Source organism: Labrus bergylta, chromosome 17, assembly GCF_963930695.1.
Source record: "Labrus bergylta chromosome 17, fLabBer1.1, whole genome shotgun sequence".
NCBI classification, from domain to species: Eukaryota; Metazoa; Chordata; class Actinopteri; order Labriformes; family Labridae; genus Labrus; species Labrus bergylta.
Genome location: NC_089211.1, coordinates 6,789,982 through 6,810,860, shown reverse-complemented (window position 1 = coordinate 6,810,860; position 20,879 = coordinate 6,789,982). Strand labels below are relative to the sequence as shown.

The window sequence follows — 20,879 nt, the reverse complement described above, 5'->3', positions numbered from 1 at the left end:
GTGAAAGTGCAGTGTGCAATGAGCAAGAAATTAAAATTCAGCTGCTATTTAACAAAGAAATAGCAGCAGGTACAAATGAGACCAGATGCCTTTTAGTCTTCACCTCAGGCCGTCTCTACCGTCTGCCTGAGGGGAGAAAACTCAACTCTTTATATATATTCTTATAAATAAACTTTAAATATTATTATTGTAATGTTTTCTATTCCACTTGGGGTAATCTTCCATGGGTAATGTGCAATATATGGTGTGTTGTCTTGTCTATGTTTGGATGTGTTTTTCTATTGTTTCTTTTACTTATTGATTCGAGTGGAAGCAGCTGAATGTTTAGCAGCACTTTGAGCCCAAGAGGACACTAAAGTGAATCGTAACACAGTATCTCCAAATTCTTTCAGGTGAAGGCTTAATCATTTAGAAGAGTAAATGCCTTCTTTGTGACTAAATCAGGTTCTGTAAAAGGTCCAATCAGTAAGATGTGTAGTGACTGAGATGATAAAGTGAGCTTACTATATGATCAGACATTAATGAAACATGCTATGTTGAAGTGCTGGCTTCTCTGACAACAATGCAGCAGCCAGTATGTCCTCCTTCTAACTTTAGATTCTGCTCCTGAATGATCTGGATTTGTTTGGACCAGAGAAGTAGGCGGTTTTAGGGCACCCCCACACGGCCGTTTTGGACGCCCCTCGGTTTGCCAGATATGAGAGCAGTTATCAGGTCAAACCAACAGGTGTTGCAGCGATGGAAGCGGGCAAGAGAACTGGTTCAGATAGAAGTGATTGTACCCGACCTAAAAAGCCTCTGCACAATTTTGGAGAGCTGTCATCTCGTCTCCCTTTTTTCCCAGCCTATGATCAACTCTTTAATGAACTTACGTGAGAAATCCACGTCACTGTCTTCAGAAGGAGCAAAATGACGACGCCAAAATGAGGAAAGCTGAGGTCCCCACATTTATGTCCACTGATAAGTTCCTTTCAGTTTAGTTCAGAATAAACAAAACACACTTTAAAGAATCGTCTTTATTTTTTATTTTTTTACTCCTGCAGGATTAGACATAAAAAACATTTGAATCCACAGCATCTGAAGATGTGAGTTATTATATATTATGCTGATGACAGTCTCCTTTTTTTCATCTGGTGGTTAAACTCCACATCCTGCCACGTAGGAGCTCAGGTCCCGATTCTGGCAATGAACTTTCCAAGCCACCCTACAACCAGACAGAAGAACATCCAGTAACTCATTTTTCTATGTCACAGTCCATGAACATATCAAAGTATTTTCTATACATTCAATCAGATCTTACCAGGCTCTAATGCCGTTAGGATCCCTGACGACACGTTTGGCACAAGTGATGGCGGTGGCGACGTTATCAGTCAGAAGGTCTGTGAAGGAGGAAAATAAACTTAGTCTATAGAAGACAAGTGGAGAGAATGCCTCTCAAAGCTGTAATAAGATTAGTGATGTTTTGTTTGTGAACACGTCGGCTCTTTTACGTGAGGAAGGGGGGGCGGCTCCCATGTGAGAGCTCTTTTCCCACTTCCTGTCATTATCTAAAACAAAACCGAATAAAGACACAATCTTTTCTCCAGGCCGTGTTGCAGGAAGCAATATGTGTGCTGTGAGATCACTACTTCTCTTTAAAATACTGCGGCGCAGTTACCACCAACTCAAAATGTCACTCTTATCGTGTGTTGCCGTTAGCCCTGGTGTTTACGGATCAGGCTTTTGTATACTTCTGTCTTATTTTGTCTTATATGCACAAGTTTGAGAGCCATAAAAGCTGCAGAATCCAGAAGTGCAAATACCTGCAGTACCTCAAGTGTCCACTAGTGGGTGGCTGCTAAAGCTCTTGAAGTTCCATCAACAACCATGTTAAAATGCCCATTTTGACAACAGAAAAAAACATGCCTGACTCAAAAAACTAATTTAGTCTGAATAGCTTGTTTTTTTATCAGCACAGACTGAATAGGGGAATAATTTTATAATAAACTTTTGATTTATTAGAATAATACGAGTTATGCATAATTAGGAGTGTGACTGCTCTGACTGCTAGCGGGCTGGTTGTAGCTGTTTGTCAGGAGGCTAAAAGCCTGCCAAGTTTGTTTGAGGTAGCATTTCCAATATGGCCACCGCCACACATTCAGCTTCAGACCTTTGCCACTGAGACTACGTCCATGTTTTATACAGTCTATGGCTATAATCCATTCTTTCTGAATTTGCCCCTGAAATTCAAAATCATGCAGTCGTGGAGTCTTGATTAAAATAAAAAACAACAATAATAAGGATAATACTTTGACTTAATTGGTGTAGCACTTTAAAAATCCAGTAAAGCGAAATGTTTGGTGGTTCATCACTGACCGCTGCATCTGATGTTGCACGCATTCGATGAGGGTGTGCCGTTGTCACACCAGTAGCGGCTGTTGATCTGGAAGATGCCGTAGTCGGTGGATCCGTCACTGTTGCGGTTGGTGGCTTGGGTGTTGTAGTGCGACTCCCACTGGGACAGACAGACCCCTGCACAGGAAACCACACATACCAGCTGAAACATGAAAGTTACACATTGCAACCCAACAGCACCATATCCATCTACAAGTCTTATCTGGGGTTAGCCCTTCATGGAATACTGAACATACTACAGTGATACATGACCAGAACTTTTTTAAATGGTCAAAAAAAATGCTGTGGAAGTGTGTGGTTTGCAAGCTGCACTGCACAGAACTGGAAGGACTTTGCCCAAGAGTGAAAACAGCGCAAAGTGGGAGAGGGAGTGGGAACTCTGCTCCCAGACTTGGACACGGTGTGTGCTAGCCATGCTCAAAAGAAAGACAGCAGCAGCATCAGTAAAGACCCAACCCACCCAGGGGCCTCAGTCCATTGCCCCCCAAGCCATCAGGTCAGAGATACAGTACAATAAAAAAGGAAGACTAGCAGCCTGCAGAACAGCTTCTTCCCCACAGCTGTATCATTAAATGACGCCCAGCTGCACACACACACACTCACACACACATACATACCTTTCTGCAGCAGATCAAACTGGAAACTGCATGTGCATTACATTGAAGAAGATTCTGCTAGAAGAGTTGCTGTTTGCACCACAGACCTGCTGCTGCCAATCTTTTTATTATTCACACTTCATCATTTTTGCTTTTTGCTTTGTCCTTGTTTTATTTTGTTATTGCATTAAGCCCTTATGTTTTTATCAAGATTGTAATGTCATGTATTATTTTATTGTGTAATGCAGTAGAACTGATGATTTACCACACACACACATGTTTCAGCTGCAGACCTACAGTGTTCATCTTCTGTAACCCTTCTACATGTCTGAACACAGAGACTAAATAGACACTGGGGTAATCAAACCCAGGTGAGACTCACAAGACACAGGTGAGGACAATGGAGGCAATTAAAACTGGAGGGAAACCGAAAGGGCAGAAAGAAACACTGGACATGATGCACAGGGGCAAAGACTACAAAATAAAGCAGGAAGCACTTAAAGACTAATGATAGAATAAAACTGCAAACATGGGAAACCAGAAACACCAGAGAAGAATGAGACACAATAAAGCAGGAGAGGAAATATAAACAGTGAAATAAGCTAAACTTAACAACAGATCATGAAAGTATGTTGTATTTTAAATTGAAAAATATATGTAAAAACTACTGCCAAGCTGGTACTCACAATCAGCCAGGCTGATGCCGCGGTATCCGTCCATCCCGCTTCCCTTCAACACTCGGGCCCACTCACAGCGCTCGAAGACTTTGGCGCTGGCCACAGCCACCAGGAGCAGAAACACCAGAGACCTCATGTTTGATTCTCTGCAGGATCAAATGTGCTGCGGCTGCTGGTCGTTGTCGTTTTATAGGCTGTTGAGATTCTCACTTCTGCTTTCTCTTCTTGGAATCCAATTCATCCAGTTGTAGCAGAACTGTGTGCTTTCCACTTCACTGAGCCAGGTTTTTTCTCTGTCATGTGAACTTTTTTTTTGTTTTCAGGCGGAGCATGTTATATCAGCATGATAATGCAGACTGGCAGTCAGGGGGAACTCCAGGTGGGAGTCTGGTACACATTTCACAAGTTCACACTGAGTGATGAAAGATTAACAGGAAGTTTGTTTTCTGGTAAACAAAGTGATGTTTACTTTCACCAACCAGAGCAATATGTGCATGCCCTTGGTTCCAGTTCTTGTTTCCTCATTTATATTCCTGCCATGTTACCATGACAGTCAATCAGTGAAAAGAGCATGAATATGAATCACGAGCGTGTGTTGCTTGTGATCTTGCGTGCCTCTTCTTATGCACCCCAACGTTCACAAAGAATGGACTGCAGCCGGTGACGGCACCATGAAATGTGCCTCACTTGCACATGAGGCACATGTGCCTGCTCAGAGGGATAGGACTCTCTGAAAGTCGGCCTCATAGCACACAATCTGTGTTATGACAGAAAAAAAAAACCAACAGAAATGCCCGTATAGAGAAGCATCGCCATGGGGTCTATTGAGAACCATTGCAGAATATAAGCTCTGTGGCAAACAAACATTTCTGATGCGTAGGCGTTTTGTTCAGCAGGATAATCTTCACAAATGAACGCCATGTTTATGATGTTTGAAGCGCTAATGCAGCCGACAGAAGTCAAAAGCTAACGTTATGCTATAGCTAACTACACCACGGTTGGATGACGACCGTTATGCTTCAGACGATCTTCGGTTAGCTAATCAGCGGTTTTGATAAGCTAGCGAAACCATAGCTTTATTAACCTAATATTTGCCTTAACCCAAAAATGAAACCTGAAAAACACGACTAGAGGCTGTAGTCGCATACCATCACTAGCCACTTGTTAGCAACCACCGTTTTAGGACGTGTAAATACTTGGGGGTATTACCTAACGTAGTTTATGTGGTGTAACAAAACGGCAACATCTCTATAGCTTGTGTTAACCACAGAAATTATTTCAGGCGTCTAACCACAAACCCATTCAAAATCCCCATTGAGGTTGAGAGATAGACCCCATGGCACTACAATGCTAACTTACTTCAGGGTTTTAGGACTAATTCCTGTGGCGACCTATAACCTGAATGTTGATTGGTTTGATTTGGGATTAGATCATTAAAAGTCTGTTTAGGCTTGCCCCATTTGTTGGATATCTCACTTCTTTGATTTCTGATGGGAAGAGTGACATCATCCCATGTATTTGTGTTAAACTCTTCTACAGACAGAGACCGTGACATCACCCTTTTTTTAATCAGAGCGGTTTGGATCGTTTTGAAAATCCTTTATATCAGTACTAACACGTTTGTTTGTGTGTGTGTGTGTGTGTGTGTTTGGGTATCATAATTAGTCGTGGTTATTTTTGGACGTCACATGATCTGATTGGTTCCGGCCAAACAAACAGTTGTAATGTATTGTTGTGAGAAAACAAACAAACAAGCAGCAGCAGCTTCTGTTCTCTGTGCTGCTTCCCTCTCCGATGATTAAACAGCGTCCTGTTTGCTCCTGGAGCTGAAATGATAACATGCCTTTCAAACTAAACGGATCAGAAAAATAACTAGAAATTCCCAAAAATATTGAGCAAATGTTTATATAACAAACAAAAATAAAATATAGGATTTGTGAAAAAGGCGCCCTCTGGTGGACGTCTTTGCCAGTGTTTCTCCTCTTTAGCTTTCACTTTCACTTTTGTCCTGACTCTGGCCAGACACTCAACACGTCTCAACATGTTGTGGAGTTCTCCTGGATGTTAATCCTTCCCAATTGTCATCGGATGTGAAGTGCGTCTAGCGCAAGTTAGTTAAAGGGTTGAGAATATATGTTTTATTTTTTGCTAGAGTATTTGTCAATACTTTATATATATTTTGCCTGTTAAGCTAATGGAGCACAGGTTTGTTTTGCCCAAGGGGCAACCTCCGGTCTCGAAAAATGAAGCCTATGCGGAAGTACAAAAAACTGCAGTTCCTCGAGGTTCCGCTTGAGGCTGGCTGCAGAAGCGCCGGAAGTGCCATAAGCCCACAGCCAAAAAAGCCCGTTTTTACCACAGGAATCAACATGTTTACAGCCTGGTTCAAAAAACGAGATATATCTGAGAAGTTGACGGCCCCTTCTCCTCACACTGTGGGGGGGGGGGGGGTGAATTTTTTTATAACTCATCGGATTTTATTCTATTAAGGAAAACGGCTATGCCCATATTTGGTTGTGTCAGATTTGATTGACAGCTCTGCGCGCTGCATCTGTCTGTCAGGTCAGCAGGTCAGGAGGCTAACAGCTTGATCCGTCTGATTTCTCCTCTTTCTTACTTCGTTTGGAGAGTTTGTTTAACACATATCTGACAACATACATGGCTTGTTGTGCGGTTAACAGACCATCCAACAAGTTGATGCTTCAGTTTTTTTCGGTAAGTGATATAGTAGTGTTATATTTACTGCTTACTCATGTGTTTATATTTACGGACCTAGCTTGTTTAGCGTTAGCTTGTAAACCAGTCGGCTAACTGTGTAGCTCATTATTTACATTATTTACGGTCAATGGTTTAGAAATGTTTGTTGTGAAGATGTTGTTGTTGAAAATAATGAGTTTGTGTGATGTTAGAAGCTAAAGGTTCATCTCGGTGGTTAACCACAGACTGTAAATATGGTTATCTGACGTTATGATGAATGTTATACTCCACGTAAATGTGGACATTAAAAAACAAACTTTGTGTAGTAATTATCCGTCAGTAACATAAACTGAACTGAACCTAATGTGCTGTGTAGGTTATAGAGGATGACATTAAAGTTACATGGTTGATGTAGTGTCTTAAGATTTGTGCAAACTGTTAACAAATAAAAAAAACTTCACTTTGTAAGAGCATCTGTAACCATTAAGAACTATATTAATAACCATATTAATTTTCACTGAACTCATACACAGAATATAGCTGTAGAAATATAAAATATAAATAACATATGGAATGAAAATAAGATATAAAGCACATAGATATAAAGTATAAGAAATAGTTTGAAGAATACAGCCATGTACTGAGCTCATGTTAATAATAAATGAGTTACTGTATGTTCTGTACTAAAGCACAGAGACTGTTAATGATTTAAATAATTCAGGTTATATTTGTTTCATGTAAAGATGAAGTACTATCCACAATAAATTGCTGAATTTTTCCTCACACAAAATCTGAGACAATTTGATGTGGAATATCATTGTGCAAGTGAGAGAGCTGAAAACAGCATGATTACAAGAAGGTTTATCTTCTTAACTTTGAATAGATGTTGATTACCTGAATACTGTACCTTTGTTGTCTGGGTAGTACACTGTTGAATTTATAAATGTGCTCTTACACACAGATGAATAAAGAAAAATGATTCAATGAATAACTGATATTTTCTCTCTTTCTTTGTCATCCTGAAGACCCCTCACTAAAAGTCCATGTTCTCCTGGATCCATGTCACATGCTCGAGCTTCTTCTGAATGACTTTTCAACAGTCAAAGTTCTGCTGAGAGAAGACGGCCAGCAGATAAGACAGCAGTACATGAAGGAGCTCCACAAGCTTCAGGAGAAGGAGGAGGAGGAGGAGGGTTTGCACTTTGGAAGACTGTATTCATGCTGTTCAAATAAAAAAAGATCTCCTCCAAACAACTTGCAATCAAACTATTTTCTTCCCATTTTAAAACCCTTTGTCCAGTTTAGATGGGAGAAGTTGATATTATGTGATATTGATCAGGGAAGACTACATGTCTAAATCATTTTTAACTGTGTTTTTATTCACAAGTTATTGATCTTATTTACTCTCCATGTATCTTGATTTAAGAATGGGGCTGTGTTTAAGGGCAAATTTTTGCAATGACTCTGTTCCATCCCATTTTAAGAAATGAACTACATGAGTATTTATCAAAAGAATAAGAAGTTGTGTAAAAGTAGACTTCCTTCCCTAAGATATTGAGTTGAGCATTAATCTGAAATGTATACTCATAAGTAGACATAAAGGAGTGCATTTATATAGAAATATTTATTTAATCTGAAAAACAACATTAAAAAAAGTCTGTTTTTATAGCAGAGATTAACATGTTTACAGCTTGGTACAAAACAAACAAATAGGTGTGATTAGCTCATGTCTCGATGGACACACACTGTACGGGGGGGTGAATGTTTTGATGACTCATCAGTTTTGATTTGATGAAGGATAAGAGTTATTCACAATAAGGCGTGTAGCTGACCAGCTTGACAGGTGGGCGCGGTGTAACGGTTTGTCAGGAGGTTTAAAACCCGTCTCAGCTCTCAGCCTGTGGGTGTCATCACTCAGGCCACCCGGGGGACACCTCCCTCACAGCGAGCTGTTGAAGAGAAGCAACTGAAGTCCACCTCAGAAGAACCAACAAATACAGATGTTGTTGAGGCTCAGGTTTCTCCCTCTGTCTCTGCAGCTCTCTGGACACCTCGACGGACCAGTCACCAATAATCCACACTGTGTCTATAGGAGAAATACAAAGGTGTTCAATTAATGCCTCAGACAAGACAAAATGTACAGTTAACTACATGTGACAGCTCAGGCTGTTTTTTTGTTATTAGCCACATCTGCAGGAATAATATTGAACAAGGTAGCTGCAACTCATAATAATAGATGCCAGTCTTAAACATTATTTTTTCTAATACTTAGTTTTTGGTGTGAAGCTGACACTGTCCACAGACTCCATGACTTCACGGGGTTCAATAGAAAACAAATGTCTTATAATAAATACTAAATAATTATTTTTCAATTGTCATGTTCACCTCATCGCTGTTGACATCAGTAACTATAAGACACAGACATTCCTCTTTTTGTCAGAACAGTAACATGAACTGTATGTTTTGTAATATTGATTTCTTCTGGATGTCTCATTTATTTACAGTTTATGGATAAAACTTTGTTAATGTATTTCTCTGCTAACACTGACAAAGTCTAACTGCTCTGACAAATAACTAATAACCATGATTGTATATTTAAAAAAGTGTAGTTTTAAGACTTTAATTAAATATTTGTGTTGAATATAATTCGTTTTAACTGTTGTAGAAAAGTTAAATGTTAACTTACTGTTTGTAGAGTTTTCTCAGGATGAGCAGGAATAGTTGATGATAGCAGCCTAGCTGTTAGCTATGCTGTGAAGTGGACTGCTAACGTCGAGCTGAATGGGCGGAGTTAAGTCCCGCCGGTCCCGCCTTACTGCTGTGGCTAGGTTGATCCGAAGTTAGGTTGAGACTGCAAATCCAATATGGATGCGGCCGTCGATTGGACTCATTTTCTGCCTATGTCACAGACGGGTCAGGGTTCGTCCAGTAATATTTACAGTCTATGGTTTTGCCTCACTGGTTGTATATTAGCAGCTAACTATATCATCTTCGTCAAAGATGAGAATATATGTGTTCTGTGTGACTGTGGCAATATACTGTAGTTCAGTTATTGATTATTAGGTGACGTTTTTGATAAGGCGATATGCTGAATGGCGGCATTGTAGCCATATCTGTTCGTTAATTAGCAGGACATGCACATGGCATTAAGATAGGTAGTCACTGTGAATTATGACCAGTAGAGGGCAGTGCTGCCTTACCTTACTATATGATCAGACATTAAGGAAACATGCTATGTTGAAGTGCTGGCTTCTCTGACAACAATGCAGCAGCCAGTATGTCCTCCTTCTAACTTTAGATTCTGGTCCTGAATGATCTGGATTTGTTTGGACCAGAGAAGGTAGACGCTTTTAAGGCACCCCCACACGGCCGTTTTGGACGCCCCTCGGTTTGCCAGATATGAGAGCAGTTATCAGGTCAAACCAACAGGTGTTGCAGCGATGGAAGCGGGCAAGAGAACTGGTTCAGATAGAAGTGATTGTACCCGACCTAAAAAGCCTCTGCACAATTTTGGAGAGCTGTCATCTCGTCTCCCTTTTTTTCCAGCCTATGATCAACTCTTAAGTGAACTTAAGTGAGAAATCCACGTCACTGTCTTCAGAAGGAGCAAAATGATGACGCCAAAATGAGGAAAGTTGAGGTCCCCACATTTATGTCCACTGATAAGTTCCTTTCGGTTTAGTTCAGAATAAACAAAACACACTTTAAAGAGTCGTCTTTATTTTTTATTGTTTTACTCCTGCAGGATTAGATATAAAAAACATTTGAATCCACAGCATCTGAAGATGTGAGTTATTATATATTATGCTGATGACAGTCTCCTTTTTTTCATCTGGTGGTTAAACTCCACATCCTGCCACGTAGGAGCTCAGGTCCCGATTCTCGCAATGAACTTGCCAAGCCACCCTACAACCAGACAGAAGAACATCCAGTAACTCATTTTTCTATGTCACAGTCCATGAACATATCAAAGTATTTTCTATACATTCAATCAGATCTTACCAGGCTCTAATGCCATTAGGATCCCTGACGACACGTTTGGCACAAGTGATGGCGGTGGCGACGTTATCAGTCAGAAGGTCTGTGAAGGAGGAAAATAAACTTAGCCTATAGAAGACAAGTGGAGAGAATGCCTCTCAAAGCTGTAATAAGATTAGTGATGTTTTGTTTGTGAACACGTCGGCTCTATTGGCTCTTTTACGTAAGGAAGGGGGGCCGGCTCCCATGTGAGAGCTCTTTTCCCACTTCCTGTCATTATCTAAAACAAAACCGAATAAAGACACAATCTTTTCTCCAGGCCGCGTTGCAGGAAACAATATGTGTGCTGTGAGATCACTACTTCTCTTTAAAATACTGCAGCGCAGTTACCACCAACTCAAAATGTCACTCTTATCGTGTGTTGCCGTTAGCCCTGGTGTTTACGGATCAGGCTTTTGTATACTTCTGTCTTATTTTGTCTTATATGCACAAGTTTGAGAGCCATAAAAGCTGCAGAATCCAGAAGTGCAAATACCTGCAGTACCTCAAGAGTCCACTAGTTGGTGGCTGCTAAAGCTCTTGAAGTTCCATCAACAACCATGTTAAAATGCCCATTTTGACAACAGAAAAAAAACATGCCTGACTCAAAAAACTAATTTAGTCTGAATAGCTTGTTTATTTATCAGCACAGACTGAATAGGGGAATAATTTTATAATAAACTTTTGATTTATTAGAATAATATGAGTTATGCATAATTAGGAGTGTGACTGCTCTGACTGCTAGTGGGCTGGTTGTAGCTGTTTGTCAGGAGGCTAAAAGCCTGCCAAGTTTGGTTGAGGTAGCATTTCCAATATGGCCACCGCCACACATTTAGCTTCAGACCTTTGCCACTGAGACTACGTCCATGTTTTATACAGTCTATGGCTATAATCCATTCTTTCTGAATTTGCCCCTGAAATTCAAAATCATGCAGTCGTGGAGTCTTGATTAAAATAAAAAACAACAATAATAAGGATAATACTTTGACTTAATTGGTGTAGCACTTTAAAAATCCAGTAAAGCGAAATGTTTGGTGGTTCATCACTGACCGCTGCATCTGATGTTGCACGCATTCGATGAGGGTGTGCCGTTGTCACACCAGTAGCGGCTGTTGATCTGGAAGATGCCGTAGTCGGTGGATCCGTCAGTGTTGCCGTGGTTGGTGGCTTGGGTGTTGAAGTGCGACTCCCACTGGGACAGACAGACCCCTGCACAGGAAACCACACATACCAGCTGAAACATGAAAGTTACACATTGCAACCCAACAGCACCATATCCATCTACAAGTCTTATCTGGGGTTAGCCCTTCATGGAATACTGAACATACTACAGTGATACATGACCAGAACTTTTTTAAATGGTCAAAAAAAATGCTGTGGAAGTGTGTGGTTTGCAAGCTGCACTGCACAGAACTGGAAGAACTTTGCCCAAGAGTGAAAACAGCGCAAAGTGGGAGAGGGAGTGGGAACTCTGCTCCCAGACTTGGACACGGTGTGTGCTAGCCATGCTCAAAAGAAAGACAGCAGCAGCATCAGTAAAGACCCAACCCACCCAGGGGCCTCAGTCCATTGCCCCCCAAGCCATCAGGTCAGAGATACAGTACAATAAAAAAGGAAGACTAGCAGCCTGCAGAACAGCTTCTTCCCCACAGCTGTATCATTAAATGACGCCCAGCTGCACACACACACACACACACACTCACATACATACCTTTCTGCAGCAGATCAAACTGGAAACTGCATGTGCATTACATTGAAGAAGATTCTGCTAGAAGAGTTGCTGTTTGCACCACAGACCTGCTGCTGCCAATCTTTTTATTATTCACACTTCATCATTTTTGCTTTTTGCTTTGTCCTTGTTTTATTTTGTTATTGCATTAAGCCCTTATGTTTTTATCAAGATTGTAATGTCATGTATTATTTTATTGTGTAATGCAGTAGAACTGATGATTTACCACACACACACATGTTTCAGCTGCAGACCTACAGTGTTCATCTTCTGTAACCCTTCTACATGTCTGAACACAGAGACTAAATAGACACTGGGGTAATCAAACCCAGGTGAGACTCACAAGACACAGGTGAGGACAATGGGGGCAATTAAAATTGGAGGGAAACCGAAAGGGCAGAAAGAAACACTGGACATGATGCACAGGGGCAAAGACTACAAAATAAAGCAGGAAGCACTTAAAGACTAATGATAGAATAAAACTGCAAACATGGGAAACCAGAAACACCAGAGAAGAATGAGACTCAATAAAACAGGAGAGGAAATATAAACAGTGAAATAAACTAAACTTAACAACAGATCATGAAAGTATGTTGTACTTTAAATTGAAAAATATATGTAAAAACTACTGCCAAGCTGGTACTCACAATCAGCCAGGCTGATGCCGCGGTATCCGTCCATCCCGCTTCTCTTCAACACTCGGGCCCACTCACAGCGCTCGAAGACTTTGGCGCTGGCCACAGCCACCAGGAGCAGAAACACCAGAGACCTCATGTTTGATTCTCTGCAGGATCAAATGTGTTGCGGCTGCTGGTCGTTGTCGTTTTATATGCTGCTGAGATTTCCAGTTCACTGAGCCAAGTTCTTTCTCTATCATGTGAACTTTGTTTCTGTTTTCAGGTGGAGCATGTTATATCAGCATGATAATGCAGACTGGCAGTCAGGGGGAACTCCAGGTGGGAGTCTGGTACACATTTCACAAGTTCACACTGAGTGATGAAAGATTAACAGGAAGTTTGTTGTCTGGTAAACAAAGTGATGTTTACTTTCACCAACCAGAGCAATATGTGCATGCCCTTGGTTCCAGTTCTTGTTTCCTCATTTATATTCCTGCCATGTTACCATGACAGTCAATCAGTGAAAAGAGCATGAATGTGAATCACGAGCGTGTGTTGCTTGTGATCTTGCGTGCCTCTTCTTATGCACCCCAACGTTCACAAAGAATGGACTGCAGCCGGTGACAGCACCATGAAATGTGCCTCACTTGCAGTTGTTATCTGCCCTGTTTCAAGGTCAGATATTGTTTTAAAGATATCACCGTGCCAAAAATGCTTACAAAGGCTTGCAGCTCTGCACAATTTTCCTTTTGTTTTTCATCTGATTTTGGAGAGAGATGTCAGCACCTTCACTTTCTGCTGTGCACAGGCGCTTGACAAGGACTTAGCACAATGCAAAGTTATAGGGGTCAAAAGCTCCATGGTTACTGTGAGAGTAGGTCAGCATGAAAGCATTATCATTCTTCATTTATAAACATTTTCTTTATGTGCTTCATGTTCCCTCCCAGTGTGTGTGTGTGTGTGTGTGTGTGTGTGTGTGTGTGTGTGTGCGTGTGCGCGCGTGTGCGTGTGTTATATAAGTGTGCTGTTGCTAACTGATAAAACCTCTGAGTCATGTAATACCTTTCATTTTTCTAAAATGCCAGAGTAACAAGAGTAGATTGTTTCAATCTGCATTAAATATTTGAAAATATAAATGAACATTGGATAACAGAAAATATTAAAAGGGTTCCCATGCATTGTTATGAGTGTGACGAACTGGCCAAATAATACCGGATGCACTTGAAGCATATCGCAAAAGAAAATAAGTAATGCAATTTGTGACTGATTTTTTTACACATCAATGAAAAACAAACATTTTTAAAAAGGCTTTTTCACACAAGTCCACTCTCCCTTTTTTATTATTTATGGAGCAGTTGCTAGCTATCTGAGATAGCCAGCACAACAGTTTCTGTCTGTATTCAAATCAAAAAACATTTTCTGTTATTTACTTTATTTGTTTGAAAGCAAACACAGCACAATGCTAGGCCGAATAGCTGTTAAAACACACCAAACAGCCACCAGCGAGGGATGAGGAGGTTAACTTTTGTAACCTAGCAACAATAAGTGGATCTGAAACTGAGGTTGTAAGCGCTGCCAGCGCAAAAAACAGCCTGAATGGACACAGGTGTAATGTTTACGTCTTATGCATGTGACGTTGTAGTTTGGTAGAGTTCTGTTCCGTCCATGAGGGGGCGCTCTTGGTTCATGGTTGGAATATGTGTGGGAAAAACCGGGAGAAAAAAATGAGGAAGAAAAACAATGATATGAAAGCAGAATTTGATGTTACCAGAAATTAGCTGTGTTGAACATTACTCAGAAACTTTTCAACATGACCTTAGTTCTCATCCTCACATTTTCATGGACTAGCTTCTAGTGGACGTTAGAGGAACTGCAGCTTTATAAGGAATGGTTTGAGATCTTAATGGTTGGGACATTTTCTTTTAATATAACTTTTAATGCCCAAAATGTTTTGACCATGGGGAGAGAATCTCCAAAAGAAAATAAATATTTTTGCTGGCACATCAAAAGTTTTTTTTTAAAGAGAAAGAACATTTTTGGGAAATGTTTTTAAAATTTGAAAATATTTTGATACATGCGGGCTTATTTATTTATGGAGTGTTTGAGTGTTTGGACTCTGAACCCATCAGAAATGTTTGTGTGTGTGTGTGTGTGTGTGTGTGTGTGTGTGTGTGTGTGTGTGTGTGTGTGTGTGTGTGTGTGAGCAGATAAATCATTCCAATTCCTCTTTCATCATCTCGTTTTTATTGTGTATTACTGTGAGTCACTGAGCACTTAATGGCATCAACACACAAAAGTTAGAAAATAAAACCGCGCTGCCCATCACTGCTGGTTCCCTTCTGAGACATTTTATCAAACGTGGCTGTAATCATGCTCATAATGGAGTTCCTGAACTCCATTTTCTGCACTAACTTTCATTCTCTGTCTGCGCCGTGTTTCCAGACTCTTCTTCATCAAAACGCCCTCGCTCGCCCTCCTCTCTCTCCGCCTCATCTCAAACCTGAAACACCGGCAGAGAACGCAATTAATCAGCCGCGCCGAGCTGAAGGCAGTCGGATCAATTAAGCTGCACACAGAGAGCGGAGACGAGAATGGATCCATCGGAGTCGGAGAGAGAAAAGAACCTGGGGAGATGTTCAAACTGTGTAAACAATGATCGAGCACGGATGCATGTTTCAGATAAGACTGTGGATTTCTGAAAAGTTTTTAAGGTCCGACATCGAAGAGAAACCTTTCCTAACGAGCTGCCGTCAACTCATTAATGTGTTTTGTTTCTTTACAAATATGTAACAAGTCAAGTTAGTTTTATTTCTAAAGTGAGAATTTTCGATTTTGTGTCAGAGGGCCTGAAAGTCTTCTCCTTGTTTATCACACTTTAGCTTTCAGCTGTTCTAAGGACTAAGCAAGGCCAATTGTTTTCTTGCTTTGTTACTTGAATGCAGCTAATCACACAGAAAATACACCATGTCAATCCATAATTGTGGGAGTTAAAAGTTCAACTCCAACATCATCTCATCGTTGAAACGTCCTAAGGCTGCGTCAGAAATGGTGCTTCTGGCAGACTCTATATAAACTAAACTATAAACATCTGCATCAGTTATATCAGCATCTTTTTCAGCCCATTTATTACAAATAAATCTGCTTATTATTCAGTTCATAGAGCCGTAGTTCAATCAGGAGAGACCAGTGAATTAAGAAAATGATTTATTACAATGAATAACATGCTTGGACTCTATGGGGTGGTCGATGTGTTTGGAGAATGACAATTCTGAGCGTCCACAGAATAAATCCCCCCCCATGGAGTCCAGACCCTGGTGGTGGTGGTGGTGAAGCTGATGACTCGATGAGACCGGATGGGTGAAGATTTGATGGATGATGATTCTGCAAAGACTGTTTGCAGATCTGTTGGGGAGATGGAGGGGCGTGCAAAAGGAACTAAAGGCAGAGAAAGAATCAATTTAAAAAAAAGAGCAGAACAATGATAGGCTGAAAATGAGGGAGGAATGGCATGCCATTGGTTAGATGAGTACCGCTGACAAGACAGCTGATTATCCAATGACAGCCCCAGAAAATGACAGCAGAAACGTGAGTGAGCGTGCAAAAAGAGATGAATGAGAAAGACCCGATCGTGAAGGCAATTATAGTCTTCCTGACTGAACTTTCGATAGAGCTTCATTTAGCCAGATATCAGCCGACATGTGACTTTCAAGACAGAGGGTCTGCCACTCAGCGGAGACAGAACAGTGGTAGTTGGTGTCCATCAGAGAAGTCCGGGTACTGACACGCACTAACAGGTCATTGAACTGGGCAAAGATCATCCAGCCAGTTCATGCAGGAGACTGTGAGATAAAACCAAACCATGTGACACGGACTCTGGTACCTAAAACAGAACAGATAACATGAGGTCTGAACATTTATTGGCATCACGCTGCTCTTTCCTCCAGATCACTGCTGTCTGTCACAGCTAACTGATCAGGGATCAGACAAACGCTCCAGCAGCTACACGTGTCTGTACATTAAAAATCACTGCAGTCGTTGCTTTAATGACACACAGAACCACAGTTAATTTCACTGTTACTTCAGCTGCCATTATCACAGCAGACAGAGCAGTGTGTGCTTATTCCCACTGAGCGCCCGCTGCTGTACTTACATTTTGCGAGCCGTAAAGATTAAGTATTTGTCTAAGAGGAACAGCGGCATCGACAGCTTCTCAGCAGCTGGAAATAAATGTGTCCCAGGTGGTTCGAGCAATCACATTTCAATGTCTTTTAAACGCTTCGTATTATTATTATTTTTTTACACAGAATTACTTTTCTGTCTGCACAGAATGCATCAATGACATAAGACACAACCACAGGGTTCATGTTTACCCTGAAGAGCTCAGATTGAGCTGCAGTGATTCAGCTGGTGGTTAAATGAATGCTTCATATTAGTTATATTAAATCATTTCTAACAAGTTTTGATTATTTTTACTTTTGTTCCAGGATCACAGAGAGTTGAACTTCTTCTGTTATTTTCCTCAATCAGGAGTTCTTTTTGGCCATAATCCAACTTGAAGTTTGATTTGTCTGTGAGCCGGCAGTCATGGATGTTTTCCAAAACAGCCGTCCGTACGCCTGTTTTAACTCTCGATCTGTGGGGGCAGTTCGTGTTTGTAGGTGAGAATGAGAATGAGAGATGGAGAAACAGAGAGTCCTGTTCACGTCTGAGTCATTCTTTAAAATGATTATCTTTGTTTGCAGAGCATCTGAGAGCTGCTGGAGAGAGTGCAATATGTCCACCATTTTGTTAATGTTGTTCGAACAATGATTAGAACGATTATTCCCTATAGAGAGACTCATTGTATCCCTCAAAGTAGTGAGGGTCACAACCAAGCTGTATATACCATCCTCATGCATTGTGGTGCAAAGATTCAGCGAGTGGAATGAGGCGTTTGACTCCTCTCATCCACGGCAGGCGGACATGCGGAGCGTGACCTGCGAGAACACAGAGCCCGGAACAACACAGAATAGTTTGTCAGGCATTCTTTCATGTGCAGACGACTCACTCTGACATCCCTCCGTTAATGCATGTCCACAGCAGGCTCCTGTTTATGCACGTGTGAAAGTGATTTCCCCCCCTTGAGGGATTTATGAATCTTCTTTAAAGTACTACCAAAAGAAAATAAGTTACATAACGAACCACTAACAGCCTGCTGCAAACAGCCCAAATAGTTGATTCTTAAAATAAGTCCCGCCTCTGACAAAGCAAACAGCCAATCACTGCCAAGGGTGGACAATTAGATGTCAAGGGGGACCCATGCTCCTGCATGTTTAGGGGTCTTCCCCCCCGATAATCATTGTGTGTGTTCTCTGTTGTAATTCCTTGTTGTCTCAGTAGGTGGCATACTCACTTTGGTGTATGGTGAAGGTACAGGTAGAGGAAGGTGTAATCAGTGACAGGTGAGCAGCGTACGGTGGGAGGCACACAGTTTTTTGACCACCATTGTTGAGTGATGAGTGGACTGAGCAGCCTGCTTTCAAGTTATTTTGGATAAGTGTATGTGGAGGACCAGAGGCTTTATTGTTAATTTGAGTGTGATTAAACAGATGTTGCGGACTGAGTTATTGCCATGCCACACCGAAGTACCGGTATGCTATCTGCCCCTCATTGGCTCAAAGGTTCTGATTGGCAAAATTCAATCATGACAATCTTACTTGGACACTCTACCTTTTCCTGTTTCATTAACAGTCTCACTCCTCTGCTGTATCCTTCACTCTTCCCTACCACTCAACCTCCTCTGTCCACCTGTTGATGCTCTGGCCTTGCAGTAAAGATGAACACACTGTATACCTTTTCATTCACATTCATTCTCCATCACATTTACTTGTCTTCTTTAATTCAATGCGTCAGCCCTCATCGCTGTCTGCATGAACCTCTGACTGTTTAAAAAAATGTTGAACTCTTTAATGAGTCAATTATTTCTTCCGCTTCAAAAGTCAAACCCGCAGAGATTTTTTTTTGTATTCCAACCTGTGAGGACATCTCAGACTCTGCAGAGCGATCCAACAGGGTGAATGATGAGTGGAGTATTCAGCAGAGACACGCGCTGACCTTCCTCTCTGTGTCGCTGATTGGTAACAGCAGAAAGGATGAGGAGGGAGAGAGAGAGGGAGCGAGAGAGAGAGGGAGCGAGAGAGAGAGAGGGAGACAGAGATGATGTCTGGGATGATGAGTTTTGTTCCAGGAGGCTGAGCTGTAAAAAGTGAAGTGCAATTCAACTCCCACAGCTCATCTCTTTATTTCTGTGTGGGCATGTTTGTGTGTGTGTGTGTGTGTGTGTGTGTGTGTGTGTGTGTGTGTGTGTGTGTGTGTGTGTGTGTGTGTGTGTGTGTGTGTGTGTGTGTGTGTGTGTGTGTGTGTGTGTGTGTGTGTTTGTGTGTGTGTGTGTGTGTGTGTGTGTGTGTGTGTGTGTGTGTGTGTGTGTGTTTGTGTGTGAGTGTGTGTGTGTGTGTGTGTGTGTGTGTGTGTGTGTGTGTGTTTGTGTGTGAGTGTGTGTGTGTGTGTGTGTGTGTGTGTGTGTGTGTGTTTGTGTGTGAGTGTGTGTGTGCGTATTTGCGTGTAAGGAATCCATTGTTGCGGCTCTCATACTGAAACTTTGTTGTTTTTCCAATTTCTAGAAAACCTAAATGAGTGTTACTTTAAAAACTTGAAAACATTAACACTTTCCACAGCTGCAACACAACCTTCAATACTAACACAAAAGTAAGTCACATTTTTTTTCACGAGTTATTCAACTGAGCTGTCATTAATGAATGAACTCTTAAGCATCCTCTAGAGGGGAACAACAGACTGATTTAAAAAGATATTCAGTCCTCTGATCCTTAAACCGATCGCATAAAGGTCACATATTATATGAAACACTCTTCACCATTTGTCTCTAGTCTGTCTACAAACCCCCCAATAATTAGAAAAGTCCATCCTCTCCGTCTTCTGCCTGCTCCACTTTTGAGAAAATGTGTGCTCAAATAGGCCGTTTGGAGATTTTCCCTTCATGACATCACAAAGGGCAGTAACCCCTCCCCCAGGTGGGTGACGCTCCCACAGCTAGGTGTTTGTTCTGCCCTCTGAGTCTGCCTTCTCACTGTAAACAATAGGACATGGAGCGAGAAAGACCAAGACATCTGAGCCCTTCCAGAGAGGGGGCGTGGTCAGACACAGCTCATTTACATATTTAAAGGTACAGACACAGAAACAGACTGTTCTGAGCAGGGCTGAAATACAGGGGTTTATAGACATGATCAAATACAGGATCAGAGTGGATTTAGAACAAGAAACTTCACACACATGAATATAATAATTATAAATCTGCCTTGGTATTTTGTTGTCCATCATCTAGTATAACGTTCCTCTATTAGCGAGCATAATCAGATCAACTAGAGCTGCATATTTACAAACCAGCTGCAAATAACTACCGAAATAAAATACAAAGGATATCAGTTTGACTAAAGGATGACATCTAGCTGAAGTTCATCTGAGGGAGGAGGAGAAATGAGAGCAGAGAGGCTTGGAGCTTTCTCTGACAACAAGTGATGAAGAGGACAAAGGGGAGGAGCGGAGGATCAGAAAGAGTCTGTGTGAATGCAAAATGAAGAGAAGAAGAGTTAGAGGAGGAGGGGCAGTAAGAGGAGACGACGACGACTGGAGGAAATGACAGAATGAAAAGAAAAAAGGAATGAGAGAAGAGAAGAGGAGGCAGGGTAAGGGAGGAGGAGGTGGAGGAGGAGGAGGAGGGCAGGTTGTTAATTTCAGGGCTGGTATCTCAGAGGCAGCAGAACCTTCAGGGTCAGCGGGCCGTGAGCAGGACTTTCATACTGAAATAGACAGAGTGACCCTGGGAGTCACTCTGATGGAGGAGGGGGGGAGGGGGAGGGGTGGAGACATCTGAGCTGTCCTCTTCAACCAATTATATCCACTACTTCCGCCTACATTTAAAACTGAATTTGCATTTATAAACAGATGATATTCTGTAATATGATACAACACAACACAAAGCTTAAGTAATGTTTTATGAGACATTAAATAACGTATTACAACAAAACAAACACAAACTGACATTAAAGAAACCTAATATAAAGTCAGCCTGGCCGTGATACGACGTGCGTCACTGACC

General features: G+C 41.4%; 2 protein-coding genes across 2 annotated transcripts; both read right to left on the bottom strand.

Moving 5' to 3' along the window:
- Positions 1-1,010: 1,010 nt before the first annotated feature.
- On the bottom strand, positions 1,011-3,901 carry LOC109988533 (lysozyme C). Its single transcript, XM_020640044.3, has 4 exons — positions 3,677-3,901; positions 2,356-2,511; positions 1,301-1,379; positions 1,011-1,204 (listed from the first exon to the last, which is right to left on the bottom strand). The coding sequence occupies exons 1-4, from the start codon at positions 3,801-3,803 to the stop codon at positions 1,138-1,140; spliced, it is 429 nt and encodes a 142-aa protein (XP_020495700.1). The 5' UTR covers positions 3,804-3,901; the 3' UTR covers positions 1,011-1,137.
- A 6,175-nt stretch (positions 3,902-10,076) lies between these two features.
- LOC109988532 (lysozyme C) lies at positions 10,077-12,951 on the bottom strand. The gene is made up of 4 exons (XM_020640043.3): positions 12,758-12,951; positions 11,432-11,590; positions 10,367-10,445; positions 10,077-10,270 (listed from the first exon to the last, which is right to left on the bottom strand). The coding sequence occupies exons 1-4, from the start codon at positions 12,882-12,884 to the stop codon at positions 10,204-10,206; spliced, it is 432 nt and encodes a 143-aa protein (XP_020495699.1). The 5' UTR covers positions 12,885-12,951; the 3' UTR covers positions 10,077-10,203.
- Positions 12,952-20,879: the final 7,928 nt, after the last annotated feature.

Coding starts and splice junctions, on each gene's coding strand:
- LOC109988533 (XM_020640044.3), bottom strand. CDS start 3,803: ATGAGGTCTCTGGTGTTTCTGCTCCTGGTGGCTGTGGCCAGCGCCAAA. Junction 2,512..3,676: donor CGGCATCAGCCTGGCTGATT/GTGAGTACCAGC, acceptor TTTCCTGTGCAG/GGGTCTGTCTGTCCCAGTGG. Junction 1,205..1,300: donor CCTAACGGCATTAGAGCCTG/GTAAGATCTGAT, acceptor GTCTGGTTGTAG/GGTGGCTTGGAAAGTTCATT.
- LOC109988532 (XM_020640043.3), bottom strand. CDS start 12,884: ATGAGGTCTCTGGTGTTTCTGCTCCTGGTGGCTGTGGCCAGCGCCAAA. Junction 11,591..12,757: donor CGGCATCAGCCTGGCTGATT/GTGAGTACCAGC, acceptor TTTCCTGTGCAG/GGGTCTGTCTGTCCCAGTGG. Junction 10,446..11,431: donor GTGCAACATCAGATGCAGCG/GTCAGTGATGAA, acceptor CCTCCTTCACAG/ACCTTCTGACTGATAACGTC.